Source organism: Protopterus annectens, chromosome 11.part0 (assembly GCF_019279795.1).
Source record: "Protopterus annectens isolate FY-2018-M chromosome 11.part0, PAN1.0, whole genome shotgun sequence".
Taxonomy (NCBI): Eukaryota; Metazoa; Chordata; order Ceratodontiformes; family Protopteridae; genus Protopterus; species Protopterus annectens.
Window position 1 is genome coordinate 987284190 of NC_056745.1, and position 17786 is coordinate 987301975.

At 39.0% G+C, this 17786-nt stretch overlaps 1 protein-coding gene across 2 annotated transcripts in view; it reads left to right on the top strand.

Annotated features, from left to right (window-relative positions):
- Positions 1–17786, top strand: part of ITIH5 (inter-alpha-trypsin inhibitor heavy chain 5) — a 752947-nt gene that overhangs the window by 149180 nt on the left and 585981 nt on the right. For both annotated transcript variants that reach the window (XM_044088360.1, XM_044088361.1), the window contains exon 5: positions 15363–15595. In XM_044088360.1, coding sequence (XP_043944295.1) covers positions 15363–15595 — 233 coding nt within the window. The remainder of the gene's footprint in view (positions 1–15362; positions 15596–17786) is intronic.

The window sequence follows — 17786 nt, forward strand, 5'->3', positions numbered from 1 at the left end:
AATTATCACATTTTATCCATCCTGTGAGCTTCCTAGTTAAAGTTGTTTGTGAGTCATTAGAAAATGTTCCACCTTTTACCCATTTGTACCACATTATAAGTGACAGGGTTCCTCATCTTGAAGATGAAGGAAAGACAATCATCAGGGTAAAGAAAAATTAAACCAGTCCATACTTCTGCCAATATAGCAGATTACGGAGCCTGCCATGGCATTTGTGTAAAAAGGAAGCTTTACCTAATGTAATGCCCCATAACATTACCAAACTCGAGTATTAGATGGGAAGCGTGCACATAGTAGCAACACACACTGCCACAGAAAAGCCACCATCTTCACTAAACCATTCATTCCCACAAGAGGCAAGCACACACAGAGCCCTCAACATATCAACATATCATCACTATGACCCCCTTAACATTTGAGAACCCTCCAAAGTTTAAAGAATGGCCTAAATTATGAGATAAAATCTGTCCATTCTGCCCCATCTGGGCAGAAGCAATGTCTGCTTACTGTAAACAGCAATAAAAGTGCATGCCAGCCATACCTCTCAACCTCCTAGAGCAAAACATCTGGCCAAAGCTATAAATAAAGTGGGACAGAGGCCCAAAATAGGGACTTTTTTTTAAATATTGCTCTTACAAACTTAGAAAGTTAATAGATACTCAGTGTGGGTGTTGCATTAGCATGAATTTTCTGAAGAGTAGGAAGTCTGAAACTCAAATGCCTGAGATTTCTAACGTCAAGCTTTAATGATTTGCAAGTACTTTTTGAAATAACTACAATTTTATGAAAAATGAACCAAAATGAGGCCAAACCTGGACATTCTGTGCATTCCTCACATCCTATAAACAAATATCATGCAGCAAATGGCTGACTTCAAAGAACGATGATGTGTAACAGATGGCTCTCCATTTCCCTAACCCAGGCGTCCAAACTACCCAACTTCATAATCTAGACATGGTGCAAAAATCTGTACCAAGGTATGGTAAGATCACTTCTTCCAAACACCCCCCACCCACTCAACAACTGTCAGCACAGGCACACTTCCCTCACTCCGGACTCCAAGCTCGTGTACAACAATACGAAGAATGTATGTCATTTGGGGTCTTAAGATATTCTTTTAAATTAAAAAACAGCATAGTTTAGCTATCCTATGACTTTCCCAGGTTAAAGTTATTAATAAGCCATTAATATGTATTCCACCTTTTGCCCATTTGCTCCACATTATGAGGACTGGAGTTTCTCATTTTCAGGATGAAAGTTGAAAGCTATGTCTGAAACCCCAATGCCTAACAGTTATCTTCTGAAATTAACCCTTCATGATTTCCTAAGGAATTGCCCAAAAACCACAATGTTGGGAGAAATGGACAAAAATATGAGACAGAAAACTTTCTACAAAGTCTATACAGTTGACAAACACCAGCATACCAAGATATGACCGTAATGATTATAACAGTCCCTCTGTTCCCAAGTGCACATGGTCCAGAAACAGCATGCTCAGACCGGACCACAAACAAAATATATCATATGGGTCTGACCAGCCCAGTCTGGTACTGGTCAAGTCAAACAGGTGCTCACAGATCATTCAGTAAAGCTACTGATACATTGCAGGAGCTATTTAAATACACAGCAATCTATAGATCATGTATGGATGGGTCTGCTTCTGTATATCATACCTGTAAACTTCTCAGCCCAAGAAGTCTGTACAAAGCCTGAAACAATTGGTGGAGGTGTGCAAAGACCCAAAAACTATGAACAGATTTTAAATATTTTCCTATACACTTAAAAAGTTGCTAGAATAACAGGTATTTTCTGAAAGATATGAAGTCTGAAAATGAAATGCCTTTCATTATTTAGTATAATTTAGTGACTTCAGTCTTCAATATTTTTCCAGAAAACCACAAATTGTATGAAGAAAAAAATACTTTGCTAGAATCTACCATTGCTAGAATCTCCTTGTGTTCTGACTGAGTGTGTTTCTCAAACAATCTGGAAATATAGAGCTGATAAGTATATTTTTGGCACTCTTTAACTTTTCAGAGTTCTGCAGTGTCTTGATTTTTTCATAATGTACTGCTTTCTACATTTGTTTTTAGTCATTTTTTAATTTAATTGCCTTTATTTAAATTGTATTTGCTTTAATATTGCTATGCACACAAGTGTGCTAGCTTGCACTGCATTTGAATTCTTTTTACTGCTGTTTTATCTGCTTTTCTGTAAAGAAATAAAAAAAGTTCTAAGCTTGTTCCCTGCCTTTTCTTTAACTAGTCTAGTCCAGATACAGATTTGCTGTATCCAGGACTGTTTGTAAACTTCTGTGCCCCCTCCCCCAAGCCTTTCTGTGTTGGAGGGAAGCCTTCTCGCTTATCAGTGGGAGTGGTAAGCACCATTAGGGCAATTTTTCCATCCCTTTCAACTTTCTGGTTTAAAAGCCCTATTTGCACTTGTTTTCCACCTTTCCTGTAACTAGTCTAGTCCAGAATACCCGCATGGTTGTTTATTTGGCCCAGTGTCAAAAATGTGAAGGGTTCTATGTGGGTAAAACAGAACGTAGGCTTCGTGAGCGGATCTACGAGCATATTTATGCCATTAATAAAGAGAAGCAAGAGAATGCTCTGGCCAAGCATATATCAACGTTCAAAGATCATTTTTTCAAATTTATAGTAATAGACCAAGTACTTGAAAACAAGAGAGGGGCCCCTTCACATTTATTATTAGAAGCATCAGAATTGAGATGGCAGATTAGACTTAATGCGTATGCATTTCCCGGTCTAAATGATAGTTGTTCCATTAGCTGTTTATTAAAATTGAGGAGCCTTCTAAGATAGAGCCTTTATGATAGTGTTTGATTTAGTTCTTGCACTTCCAGTTTTTAAACTTTGTTATTCCAAAATACGTAGCAGATAAGAATTCGAATTATGAACTTATAATTCAAGTGAAAACTTGAATATTCAGTTTAAAGAGTTCTACTACGTCTGTTAAGACATATTTTTACACTAACACATTCACAAATCTACATTTTATTTACTTCTCATACTTGGGTATAGTCCTATACTTGTTTAATGTTTTAATATATATTTTTAATATATATTTTTTAATGTATTTTAATACTTGTACTTGTAATTGTATTTTATTCTGTAGGAATAGGCAGGCTTAGTGGGGTTAGGATATATCTTTGAGTGCATTCATACCCATTTCATGTTTTAACTTTAAATGTATTTTCTAACTTGGAATGTATTTAATTGTTTGATTGATTTGATTGAATGTCAATTAAGATTATTGAATAGTATAAAAGCTTTCCCTTGCAATTTACTATTGTCTGAAGAAGTCTGCGTATCACGCAGATGAAAAGCGCTTTACTTTAATAAAGTTTGAAGTTGTCTTGCGGCTTATATTTGACTCCAGCGTTCCTTGGTCCTACTACTCTGATCCTTTGGTTTTGAATTTCTTAGTTCGTGTCTTGGTTTTTTACTAGTCTAGTCCAGATACAGCTTTGCTGTATCCAGGACTGTTTGTAAGCTTCTGAGCCCCCCAAGACCTTCTGAGTTGGAGGGAAGCCTTCTAGCTTATCAGTGGGAGAGGTAAGCACTAGGTAGCCTATCTACCACAAGAGGAGTGATTTCTGGCCCAGAAATTGTAGTTTATTGGCTGTTTGGACAGTTTTTCCATCCCTTTCAACTTTCTGGTTTAAAAGCCATGTTTGTGCAGGTTTGCGCTTGTTTAAGCTCTGTGCAGTGGCGCCGATCTGAGGTAAACTATTATTGGTGCCAGAAAGTCTGCTCTTCAGTTTTTCCCTTATATCTTGATAGTTCTTTCTCTCTTGCACTTCATATAGTGTAATCACTTTGCACTTCAACAGGTTTTCGTAGCAATTATTGTAGCACACCTAAATGCCATCAGCACTAATTGTTCTTCACGGAAATAGCTCCAGTACTTAGTAATTATGACCACCCCTCCTGGCATGATTAAAGGGCAGTTCCCTGTGCTTTCTCCTATAAACCTGGTGCACTTGGGCATTCTGAGGTAGTGTAGCAACTGCCTCATGTACACAGAGAACCCTCTTCTCTTACCTCTCAACACTCAGACTTGTGAGAGATGCACTTATATCACCAAATTGAAGCTATGCACTCTCCAGCCAAGACTGGACTAGCTGGTCAAGAGGAGAAGGTCAACACCAGTACTATACCACATGGAACACATAGCCCTCCAGAACTCCCACTATCACATAAAAATGTCAATTAAGATTATTGAATAGTATAAAAGCTTTCCCTTGCAATTTACTATTGTCTGAAGAAGTCTGCGTATCACATAAAAACACAAACAACACACCCTGAGGAAGTCAGTTGATGAAAGCGGTGATTAAAGGTTTTATACGCTATTTCTGTGGATTTCATTGCCTTTTGCGGTCATCTCCTTCTGCCATTATTCTTGTTTATTTGTTTTTGGGCTACCTTCTTACTTTAACACACCCACCTTCATGGAGGCTCTCAATAGGAATTTACCTAAAGAGCAGAGACCTCCAAGGCAGAAATGCACTCGACAACCACAACACAGCACAAACCAAAGGACACATAGCTTACCTCCACGGTGTGCCCCTCAACCTAAGCCCCTAAGGCTAAACACCTTCCCAATACACTAATCACAGGTGACTCCATAGTGAGGCACATAGATGTCCCACTCACTAGGTTGAATAAGAAGGTAACATTCAGCTCTCTATCAGGTGCCAGAATCCGACACATAACACACACACTCAGGTCACTCCACAAGTACAAGTATGACTCTGTCATTGTCCATATGGGTATGAATGACCTGAGATGCACCTTCCTGGACTACATGAAAAGAGATATGGTGGAGCTCTCGGATTATGTGGCCCAGGCAGGTATGACACTAGCCCTGAGCAGTATCCTACCATCACCCAGAATGTTACAAACAAAAAAAGGATTGACTTCAACAATTGGCTAAGTTTCTCATGTCATTCTAAGGGGATCTAGTATCTGTCTGCTTGGGATGACATGATTGCCAGACCTTGATGCTTTGCCAGAGATGACCTGCATCTGTCACCCATGGGTTTCCGGGTCCTGGCTAAGGCTCTTGCCACCCCTATAGTGCTTTTTTTAGGCAGTGTTCCAAAGACCAAATTACTACTGTAACAGCTATAAATAAATGCAATCTGAGGGTCATGCTGCTCAATGCTAGAAGTCTCCTCAAAATGGAGAACATTGACATTTGTGCTGTAATGGAGACCTGGTTTAAAGTGGCCCCCCTCTGCTACCACGCTGTAACTCATTTTTTGCCTTTCTTCCCCAAAACATGGACCGAAGCTCCAAAGGCAGTGGTGTCTCCATATTCATAAAGGATATGCACAGCTCCAGAGTAGTAGCCCAGCATAACGCATCTGAGATACTTTAGTCACAACTAACATTGGGTAAGATGGGGATCCAGGTTATAGCCTACTATAGCTCCCCAACCATGTCCCTAGACTCTCACTACACATTCCTAAGTATCCTGGAATCTATCAAGGTCCAACCCTACACTGTCTTACTAGGAGACTTCAACTACCCCTCCATCAACTGAGAAAACTACTCAAACACCAATACACTGGCCCAACGCTTCCTGGAATTCATCAATTCCAATACCCTGGACCAGCTTATTCTGAGCCCCACTAGAGGAAGCAACATCCTTGACCTGGTTATTACTAACATGGGTGGCCATTGCTCTACACCAATAGTCAATCCCTCCCTGGTCAGATCCGACCATAAACTAATCACCATGGAAATCCACATCTCACCCACACCCACCACAAAGGCAACCACCTTTAAAAACCTCTGCAAATCTGACTTTGGACTCCTAAAAACAGAGGTGGCTAACTTCATGGCACCCATGCCAATGTAAAATAGCTGCATGGCTGCTGAATCATACACCAATGCACTGTATGAACATGTAAATAAATACCTGGAACTAGCCATACCCAACAGAACCAAGACGCTCTCCTCCAAAAAAAGAAAGCCAATCTGGTAGTCCCCTGCCATTAATAAAGTCTACAACAGAAGGAAGAAACTGTTGCAGAAAAAGGTGACACCCTTATTAGCCTCAACAAAAAGTTGAGATCCCTCATCAAATCCTCTAAAGCCGGCTATGAAGGAAGAATTGCAGTAGACACTAAAAACAATCACAAACCTTCTATAGCTATATCAAGAACCTCCACGGCAATACCCAGATTTGTTCTGAGTTACTGCACAATGGTACCTCATATACTGAGACAACAGATATTGCCAACATACTGGCTGACAGATTCAGTGCCAACTTTACCCCTCTCTCCACCCCTAAAGGACCAATCACAATACCGGAAGAGTACCAGGCACCCAGCATTACTACAGCACAGGTTAAAACTGCATTGTCCAAGGCCAAGAATACAGCTTCCATGGGACCTGATGATATCCCTGGCTGTGTTCTACATGAACTACAAAGTGAACTGGCACCACATCTCTGTGCCCTGTTCAGTCACAGCCTCACTTCAGGTTTTGTCCCTACCAAATGGCACACTGTCACAGTCATCCCTCTCCATAAAGGGGGAGCAACTACAGACCCTGGGAATTATTGCCCCATTAGCCTGATGAGTCTGATATGTAAAGCTATGGAGCACATCATCATGGACCTAATTAACAAAGATATAGGAAATCTCAAAACTCTAGACCCCATGCAATTTGGCTTTATGAAAGGAAGATCATGCCTGCTCAACCTGGTTGACTTCTTTGAGTCAGTGATCAGGGCTGTGGATAAAGGGAAGGCAGTTCAGATAGCCTACCTCAATCTGGCCAAGGCCTTTGATACCATTCCTCACTCAGGAATTATTGATAAACTCACCAAACTAGGCATCAACCCCTATATCACTAGATGGGTTGCAAATTGGCTCACAGATAGAACACACAGTGTGAAAGTAGCGGACTCTAAGTCGGACTGCCGACCAGTCATGAGTGGAGTCCCACAGGGATTGGTCCTGGGTCCTCTCCTGTGCTGCGTCTACTTCTCAGAAGTCTAGGCCAACACAAAGGGACTCTGGCTGACCAAGTTCACAGACAACTGCAAGCTGTGAGCTATTATTAACTCCCAAAGTGATGCAGACATCCTACAGAAGAGCCTCACTGAGACCAATGACCGGTGTTGAAACCATGGCCTTAAGCTTAATGCCAAAAAATGCACCATCGTCCCCTTTGGTAAAAACTCAGTTCCCACTAATTACCATATCGATGGGAGCCCACTGAACACTGAAGGTGTTATAAGAGATCTGGGGATGCAGGTTGACAGCAACCTCTCCTTCCACCACCACATTGGCACTGTGGTCAGAAAGTCCTTCTATGTGGCACATCTCATTATCAAGGAATGTTCATCGTGTTTCACTGTTGCAGTCATGACTGTAGGGTTCTCCCCTGCCGGCAGGCAGTCCTCGGTCTGCCAGAATCCCAAAGTCTGGGTCCGGCGTCGGCTGTTCAACCATGCTCCCTGACGTCAGAGTGCCAGGAGTACAAAGCTGACAGCCGACACCATCTTCTCCAGTCTTTCTTGCCGTGCGGTGATAGCAGTTCACTAGTACCGGTCGGCTGACTCCTGACGATTTTTTCTGAAAAACTTCAGTCCGAAGACTTTCTTCTCCACTCAAAGCTAAGTACCCCATTGGGGAAACTTTTTCTTGCTCCAGTCCGATGTCAGAAAAAGTTAATAATTGTATGTCATGTGGGAAGCAAATACCTCATAAGGATTTTCATTCTTACTGTATTCCTTGCTTAGGCCCTGACCACGATGTAGCTAGTTGTCGATTTTGTGCTAGATTCAATCAACGTACAATTAAACGAAGGTACAATTTTGCTTTACACTACTTCGGTAGGCGTTTTAATTACCTACCCAAGCAGGTTATGGATGTCATTTTAGAAGCCAGACGTCCTAGCACTAGGAAATCTTATGCAGGAAAATGGAAAAGATTTTGTTCCTGGATGCAGGCTCAGGATTCTGATCCTCTTCTTCCGAACATTCCTTTAATTTTACTTTACTTGACAGATCAAGTTACACTTACATAAAACACATTAAGCCCCTCCCTACACCTACCTCATTTTCTCCCAATCATCCTACTTTCCCATTTGACCTTTTCATCCTCCCCAAATAGCTTTCTTCCCCTAACCTCTTAATCCCATTACTATTTCTACCTAGCCCCCACCTGAAGATGTCCCTGGACAAATCGGTTTGGTACCAAACTTCATTTACAGGGCCTCTGCCATCCTCCTTGTTTCTGCATTGACAAATTACAAGCATTGCATATCATTTTGCTGATGCCCTCTTCTCCTTCTACACAGATAAAATCATGGAACTTGACCATTAATCCAGACATGTGCCAACCCATCTCAAGTTAAACAACTTTTGAGACACTACCTTAGCACGTTACCAGCCCGGTCATGCAGAATTAATTAACTAAAACAACTATAGTGCAAAAACCCGTTACACTCACCTCACTGCAGGCACTTTCCTCCACAATTCCCACTTCCTGTATTCCATAAGCTACATAAAATTATTTACCTATTGCGGAGTCTTGTAAACTGCAAATTACCCATCAGTTCATACCTTCCTACAAGCCAGATGTCCTAAATGCACCTTACTATCTGCCATATGTTTTCCAGGCTGTCACACCTAATCATTGTATATTTCTGTAAATGTGTACATATTTCATCTGTGAACAGAAACTTGCTTCTGCTACCTTCTTGCACCAAATCGTTTACAAAATGTTTCATGTAAATCACTCATCAAAAACATTTAACTTGATATTGCATTTCAGAGTTCTATGCATCCTGCGTATTCTTTAACTCAGTGAACACTGACAGATCTAACCAGCATAATCTGTAGTTATGTTGTTCTGTGTCATTATGTACAGGCATGCATTTTTTCTGCCTGTATACTGTGTCTACGCATACCAGATGGACTTTACCAGTAAACAAAACAAGTCAAATAAAGTAACACATAAAACAGTGAAGGTGCACTTCTTTAGTATGGTTTTATCAATTTAGGAAGAAATGTATAGTTAACAATGTTGTGGTAAAAAAAATAATGGATTGGTTGCTCAAGAAAAATTCCAAAATGCACAGTGGGAAAAAATAAATTGGATTACCATTTAATACAGTATATAAATATTGTTGCTGGAGTGCTTAACATATTAATTTAGCAAGTTGTTTATATGCTTTACTTTTGATCAGAAATATCTGGAAGTGTTTTTTATAAATCCTTCTCACTCATGCCTGCTAACCGTCAGCTACCGAGTCACTCAGAGGTGCCATCCTCTGAGTGACTCGGTAGCTGACGGTTAACAGGCATGAGTGAGAAGGATTTATAAAAAAACACTTCCAGATATTCCAGGGAGTCATGAAGACAGTTTGGGCCCTGTGCCTCACAGCTGCTTGTTCTATATTCTCTGATTTAAGTCCAGCAGCATCTTCACTCTGGCAGGACTGAAGGCAGGACCCAAACCAGGGCCATCTCTACTCAAGAATGGACCCTATCTGTCTGCAGACTACAAAACTACCTTCCATTCTGACACTGAGGTGGGCTGTTAGATATTAAGTCCTTGGCCCCCATTTGTTGTGGCTACTACTGTACATGGCCTACAGTACTGGTCTCAGAACGTATGTACTGCTTCACATGTCAGCTACAACCTGAACAGGTGTGCCAGATGTTGGGAAAAGCAACAGACCTTCCTTCATGATGGGTGGAATAGTATTGGCTGTTCAACCCCCCCCCCAAAAAACAAATTCTCTGTCTCCTCCAGTGCTTAGACTGTTATTTGATCTAAAGTTTTAATTGTCCACAAAAACTGTTGCAGCCTGAGTCTTTTAAGATATACATGCTTGTATTTATGCTGGTTATGTGGTTAATGTCGATTATTACTGAGGACAGTTGAAGAACTGTAACCTCTCTCCCCATTAATACTCCAGAAAGATCTGTTATTAGACAAAGATGGATGGGCTGATGTAAGAATAGCTACTGGTTGCCTGCAAAACAACAGCTTTGACAGAGATTGATGACCAGTATTAACTGCAGTGGAAAACAAAACAATACAATAGGATACAATGGAATGCAGTTAGTCTAGCAATGGTTGTTTCTTTGACTGCCTATATATCACAGAAATTGTGCCTAAATGCCTTTCCGTGATGGTAGAGTTGCCCCACGGATTTCAGGGTCTTGAGATGGCAGAAAGCATTTCAGAAAAATTTTTGAATCTACTTGCAGTCAGGGAAATGGTTGCCAATACACTGACATGAATTCAGATAAAATTACTCAGGTAAAGTTCAGATAAAAATTAATTGGCGTTACACTACAAGTTTCTAAAATCTAACTGTTCATCCATTTTTTTTCCATTATGAGTCCTTGATTCACAAAAAAACTACAACCTACAACATAGCACCTTAGCAGCATTCACTTATGTAGCTCAAGGCTGAGTACTCCAAAATGCATTTCACAGCTGCTCAAACTTGTGCACAATACAAGCAAATATAACATTAGTTTAAAACCCTTTTTTTGTAAGAGACAAGTACCCCTGTGTCCAACCACCCTCAAAGTTCATTATTCCGAGCCTGAGGGTGGTGCATCTTGGAGAAAAAGTGAGGAATGACAGGCAGTATAAAACCTGTCATACTAATTCACCAAGAGTCTGCATTATTAGCCAATGTAGAGAGAAAACAACCTTACTAACAACTTCCTTTCCAGTCCTCAGCATGTTTTTTGGACCAAACCATAGCACCACCACTGCCTTACTCTCCTTTACTAACACTATCCTTCAGCATAAAAACAATGGCTATCTCTCCTCTGCTACTTTCCTAGACCTATCTAAAGCATTTGACATGGTCCCACACAAACAACATATCTCTGTCCTCAATAACCTATCCTTCTCACAATCAGTCACCAACTGGTTTCAGAGTTACCTGTCTGACCGCCAACAATCCGTTGTATGGCAGAATGACATATCTCCCCAACTACCTGTCTCCATAGGGGTTCCCCAAGGATCCATCCTTGGACCCCTACTCTTCTCTGTTTATACCAATAATCTAGCCTCTGCCACCAAACATGGCACGCTCATACAATACGCAGATGACTCAACCACCATCTGCTCAGCCCAGTCCCTACCAAAACTGCAAAAAGTCACACAGGAATCCTTTTCCTCTGTTGAAACTTGGTTATCCGATGCCCAATTAATACTCAACCCAAACAAAACTAAACTACTCATCTTCCAACCCACCAAACATACTCAAAACAACTCTCACTTTAACATCACAGCAAAAGACAACACCACTATATACCCAACTGAACACACCAAATTGCTAGGAGTGGAAATAGACAATAAACTAAAATCTGACATTCACATATCCATGACCATAAAAAAAGTCCACAAAAAAATAGGAGCGTTATACAGAAATAAGCAATTTCTCACCAAAGCAGCAACAATTTCAATAGCAAATTCCCACCTTATCTCCACCCTACTTTATGCCTGTCCAATATATACCAACCTAAGGTAATGCGATCTAAACAAGCTAGAGACCTGCTACAACAAAATCGCCAAATTCGCCACAGGGGCATCCTACCATAGTCACCACTGTCTCTCACTTGCTGAACTCGGCTGGCTTGAACTCCCTCACCTCCTTCAGTGGTATCAACTCTCACTCGCCCACAAACTAGTAAACCATCCACTAAATGTCCCATCCCTCCAGAATCTACTCCAACCCTATCGCACCTCCAGACCACTAAGATCCAGCAAGAAAAATCACTTGCAGATCACTAAAACCAATAACTCTGCTGGTGAAGCACTATTCTCTTGCACCATAGCCAAATTATGGAACTCCCTTCCACCCACAATTACCTCCATACCATCATGCACCCACTTCAAAACTTTACTAAAAGCGCACCTAAAAGCATGCTGGCTATACCCTTGCAACTCCCACTCTAATATCATCCACCCCATCCAATCACTACCTTTCTTTCCACTCCACTAACTACCTTGATTATAGCAAGCTCAGATGCTCATAAGCCTAGTACTTATTATACAGCAGGAACTTCTCATTGTAACATTTGTTAATGTCTGTTATGTACTTCGCAGATAAAGATTCTAGTTGTCTACTGATGTAATATGTTCTTCATCTGTAAATATGTTGTAAGTAATTGCTATGTTAAATTGTTAATCGCTATGTAATCCAATGTAACTACTGTCTGTTTATTTTAACTGTGGAGCTTTTCTCCCCGGGCCTCCGCTGAAAATGGACCTACATCCAGTCGGACACTCCCGGTCAACAAATTTAAATAAATAAATAAATAAATAAAAGATGCAAGCAGTAGGATCTTGTCTGTGTGTGTTTCAAGCAAAACTAGTATGTGCAAATAAAAACTTTAGCTGCTATACTGGAAGAAAATAGCTTGGGTGATATGCGCAACTGACTATAAACCTGTGACCATTATCTTCCTGATTCCATTTCTCTAAAGTTACCTTTGCCTAACAGTGTTTTGTACTAGGTGATTAACTTGAGGTCACAGATATGGGTGTTTATTCTTGTTGGGTGATTCAGTTTTCCCCATAGTTTTGCTGTTAACATAGTTAAGAAAAGAAGGTGTGGTGGTGCAGGAGGACTTACCCCATGCAAAAAAACATAACTTTCTTTGTGTGGTTTGCTGTTTCAGAGAGGCAGTTCTTTATCCTTTTGGAGTGAAGAAAACACTTGGTGGGCTGAGCTTCAACTTATAGTGGATCCACCAGAACCAGTTAATTAGATGGATTTGGGAATAGCTCTCAAAGTGCCAAGGTGGGAGTTTAGAAAACTGAAACACGCACAAACTCCTCCATTCTAAAGAAGTGCTACAATTAATGGTACAGAGAAAAATTAAAAATCAGCAAGGTGTTTTATGGTTTGTGTACCACTGAAATTGTACTAAAAATAGGGGGGGGTTGTGGATGTAAGTTGGTACAGAAATCAAGTTGTCAGGTCTTGTCTGATAAAAAATGTTAGAGTACAAGCCTTAACGAGGCCTGTGATGTCAGTTTGGCCTTGATTGAGGTAACCACCCCATCAACTTTCTCATCATCCACAAGCTTTGCCATCCAGTGTCCACTTATCACTGGGAAGGATAACATGAATCCATAAACAGGAATGGCCCACGACAGAACATTAAGATACCACTCTTTTCCTGTCATATTCCTTAGATTCCTCTCCAATCACACCTTAACTGCTCATTTTTTTTAGCTGGTAAATCGATCTAACTGTGTAAGCTTTAATGTTCTATTCTTTTGATTTGTTAAGCATAGCATAGTGAGGGATAGAATCAAAAGCTTTGAGAAGGTTAAACAAATATCACATCAGCTGTTAACATTGTTATCCAATGCCCACACCACTTTGGAATCAAAACAAGTAATACGTGAATGACCGCGCAGAAATCCATGCTAGTAAATGTCCACAGACTTATTTTTGACAGACTACTGAAGACTTTTTAACAGTACTCTTTCATAATATTTTTCAGTGATACTCACTAGACTTATGAGTCTTAAGTTTTTGACCTGTTGAAGTGTCCTGCCTTTATGTAGATGAATTACACTTACAGTTTTCTATTGCTGTGGTACATATCTAGTTTCCAAGGATTGTTGAAAATGGGAGGTTAGAGGGTTAATGATAGACTCTCTAATATTTCACAATATTGAATTTATCTAGTCTAAGTGATGTATCTTATCTTATTCTATTCATAGCTTCCAGTACCCAGTCTTTATTTATTGCAGGGTGACTATTTTCCATTAACATATTTATTTATTATAGGGTGACTATTTTCCATTAACTTGTATACACATTTCAAATTTGATCTTCTATTGTCCAAACCTGTTCTAGGAAATGTATCTACAAAAAGCTTGCTAATTGTATACAAAAATGATTTTATAGTACCTTCTATATGAAGCATTATTTTCCTACGTTGTCCTTTTCTATATTCTATCATATACTCATCAAAAGCTTTTCTGTTATCTGGAGGTAGTATTACACTCTATAGGCTGCTAGGCCTAGATTAGCACACAGGCATGGAAAGTGCAGATCAGGAAGTTTCTTGCTTAACTGTGTTACTATTATTCATTTATGCCCTCGTTTAGGCTTTATGAATGACCTCATATTAATGAGTCCAGTTATGTCACAGGTTCCTATTGGGCTGTGCTGTCACTGTAGCATTTATTGGCTGATGTGTTACAGCAGCAACACTATTTCTGTATGGGGATATGACAGCAACTTGTGGTCATACCTCTCAATCTCTTAGAGCAAGAAATCTGGAAAAAGCTATAAATAAAAGTGGGACAAAGGCCCAAAATAGGGACACATTTTAAATATTGCTCTTACAAACTTAGAAAGTTGATGGAATAACAGGTTTTGCATTAATATGATTTTTCTGAAGAATATGTAGTCTGGATCTCAGATGCCTGTCATTATTTTCTAATTTCAGTCTTTAATGATTTGCCACTAATTTGCCAAAAAACATAATTTTATGAAAAACGGACCAAAAATATAAGGCAAAAATCTGGATCTTCTGTGAAAATCTGTACAGTTGAGAGGTATGCCTGTGGTTGATTTGTGGCCTGTGCTTGTGTATGTTGGGGGAGTGGTTCAAATAAATAGTGGGCTATTTCTGCTGTTTATTGCCAACAGGATCACAAACTCTTCTCTCTTGGAAGTGCACTGAGCTAACTCCTACTAATAAACCTCCGTAATTGTGATATATTGCAGTGTGAGCACACAACTGTGGTGAACAATGTAGCTGCCTCAATACTGTGTCAGCACTATTTTCCTGTACAGCTCTTTTGTGGACTTATTGTATATCAGCTGACTTTTTGGAGCACAGCAACATACAATTTCTGCAGCCGTACTATGCATCTGTATCTTGATTTAGAGATGGCTTTTTCCACGCATTTCCATGTACTTACCCTACACAGTACATTATCTCTGTGTCTTGCTCACTGTTTCAAATATTAAATTATAATGTTGGGTATTGTATAATGCTAAAAATAAAACCACCTTGCTGTACAGTTAGAATTTATAAATATTGTTAGAAAAGTTGTAATTATTATTTAAAACATAATTATGTGCTTATTTTGTATTACTTTTGAGTTACTGAATTAGCTACTAGCAGTTTTTCTATTTTTCACTAAAACCATATTTTTCTTTTCCTATAGTACTGCATATCATTTCCCCTAATTTTAAGGTTCCCTAAGAAAATACTGCAACTGTAGAAACTGAAACACTGTAGATGGTATGCCTTTTACTTATTGCAAAATTAAGTCAGGTTTCTTCAATAAGTAATGTTTTGCTTCCTTACAGAGAAAGTGACATGGACATATTCAGAGTTGCCACAAAGCTTCCTGGCAAGGACAAAGCCATATTCCTTTTAACATATGAGGAACTACTGCAAAGACGTTTAGGATTCTATGAATATGTTGTCAGTGTCCGACCACAGCAACTAGTTGGCAAATTATTTGTGGAAGTCAACCTACTAGAGCAGTCTGGAATCAAACACCTGGAGGTAGCACCACTCCGAAAGGCTGGAAATGGTGGTAAGTGCAATGGCTGTTAAAGCAATGCAGCATAGTTTAATACAGTGGAAATAGTGAATTATAGTCTACATCTGCAGTAGGTATAAACATGAGGTTTTCTGCCTATCATCACAGCATGTAACAGATTTTGCTGACTGCAAAACAGGACAAGTCACTTCAATACCATATTGTTCAAAATCTGACAGTACAAGTCACTAATCTATAAAAAACTAAATGTGATTCCAGTTAAATAACAGCAAAATGTGAAACTCACTTTAGACGTACATTAAAAGCAAAAACAAAAAGTAAAATATAAAATATCAACAAGATCACTGTTGTAACAGGGCAACATCCATACATTCAAATATTTCAAGCACAGGCATTAATGCCTGTCTGGACTGCCAATATACCAAAACACTTGTTCTTATAATAAATGTCCAGGCTGTTCTTAAAAATATTTAAACTAGTACTTGCTTTAATGTAATTTGATAGTATGTTCCATGCATCAGCTGCTCTCTCAGAGAACCAATTAGTACACTTCTCATTCCTACAGAATCTTCTAGATAGGCTGTCTGACGATTCTCTACTACTTTTAGATAACCCCAAACATTCCCAGAGATATTTGTCTCTAAATGCCCTATATACCTGAATAAGACCTCCTCTTAAATATTTGTAAGAGACACTGTACAAGTTAAGATATTTTAGTCTTTCATAATAACTTAAATTTTCACATCCATATATGCCATTGGTATATTTCCACTCTCCTCTTTCCAGTTTACTCATGCTTCTTGTTTTCTTATAAGGTTTCCATATTGTTATTCCATACTCAGGTTTGGGTCTAATGTAAATAACAATGATTTAATAATTTCTGATTTCCTAGACTTTGTAAATCGTTTTATATAACTTATAGCTCTATAACTTTCATTGACCAATTGGTTGGTGTGATTGGAAAAACACAAAGCTGGATCGGCCCTTATTGCCAGGTCCTTAAATGAATGTACAGTTTCAGTCACTGTGTCCTGTATTAAATATTCACCTTTCAGTTTAGATCTCCCAAATCTCATATGCTTAGTTTTTTATGTATTTATCAGCATATTATTTTTTTGTGCCCAATTGGTCAATTTAGTCAAGTTCTTTTGCAGACATGACTTATCTTTAGCACATGTAATCAGTTTATCCAGTCTCAGGTCATCAGTATAAAATCTGTAAAACACCTCAATGAAAACGTTAGGTCTGAAAGATAAAATCTAAACAAGTAAGGGCCTAGGACAGAGCCCTGACTAAAACCAAGAATTTCACCTGTCCAATTGCTGTATTATACTTGCCATGTCCTGTTTGTAAGCCATACAGCTATCCATATCGATACCTAGTTCTAATTTATTGATCAGTATTTTGTGTACGACCCTGTCAAATGCTGAAATTAAATCTATATAAATTACATCACCAGCACAATTTTTCATTCATAGCTGTTATTATACTGTTATATAGCATCATGTTACAGGTGGTAATAGATCTGTTTTCAACATATGCATGCTGATATATGGTTTCAAGTCCCAACCTATCCAATTTTGACAATAACTTATCCAATATTACCTTTTCCATTATTTTTTCACAACATAAAAGTAGATTTAAGGGTCTGTATGGCTCTGGGTTTGTCCTATTCCCCTTCCTTTTAAGACAGGTTTAATAGATGCATGTCTTCAATCTTGAAGAATCTCCCCGTATTTATATGACCTAGTAAATAATGGATATAATGGTACTATTAGTGCTTGCTGAAGTGTTCTCAGGTCATTGTTACTAATTCCGTCTCCTACTTCTGCTTTCTTTTGATCTAGTTTACATAAATCTTTTTCAATGAAATCTAATTTGATTCCAGTATCAGAGGTTACTTGGATATCACCATGGCATCTTATCACTCCTTTTGTGGAGCCAGGGTGTTTTGCATAACATTTTGTAGATATATCTATAATCTGTTGTATCTGAGAATAAATTTTAGAATCTACATACCGTTTATCACTCCTTCCACATCTTATGAATTTATTTACTTCAAAATTTTCTTGATCTTGTCTTTTTCTGTAAACTGAAGGTTTTCTTATAGGAAAATGTTATAATTCCCTGTAATCTGTGTGTTGCATAACAATGCATTATCCTTTTTAGTACATATTCTCTTTACAGACATTTATCAGTTTATTTTTCTTCCTTGTTATTTGTT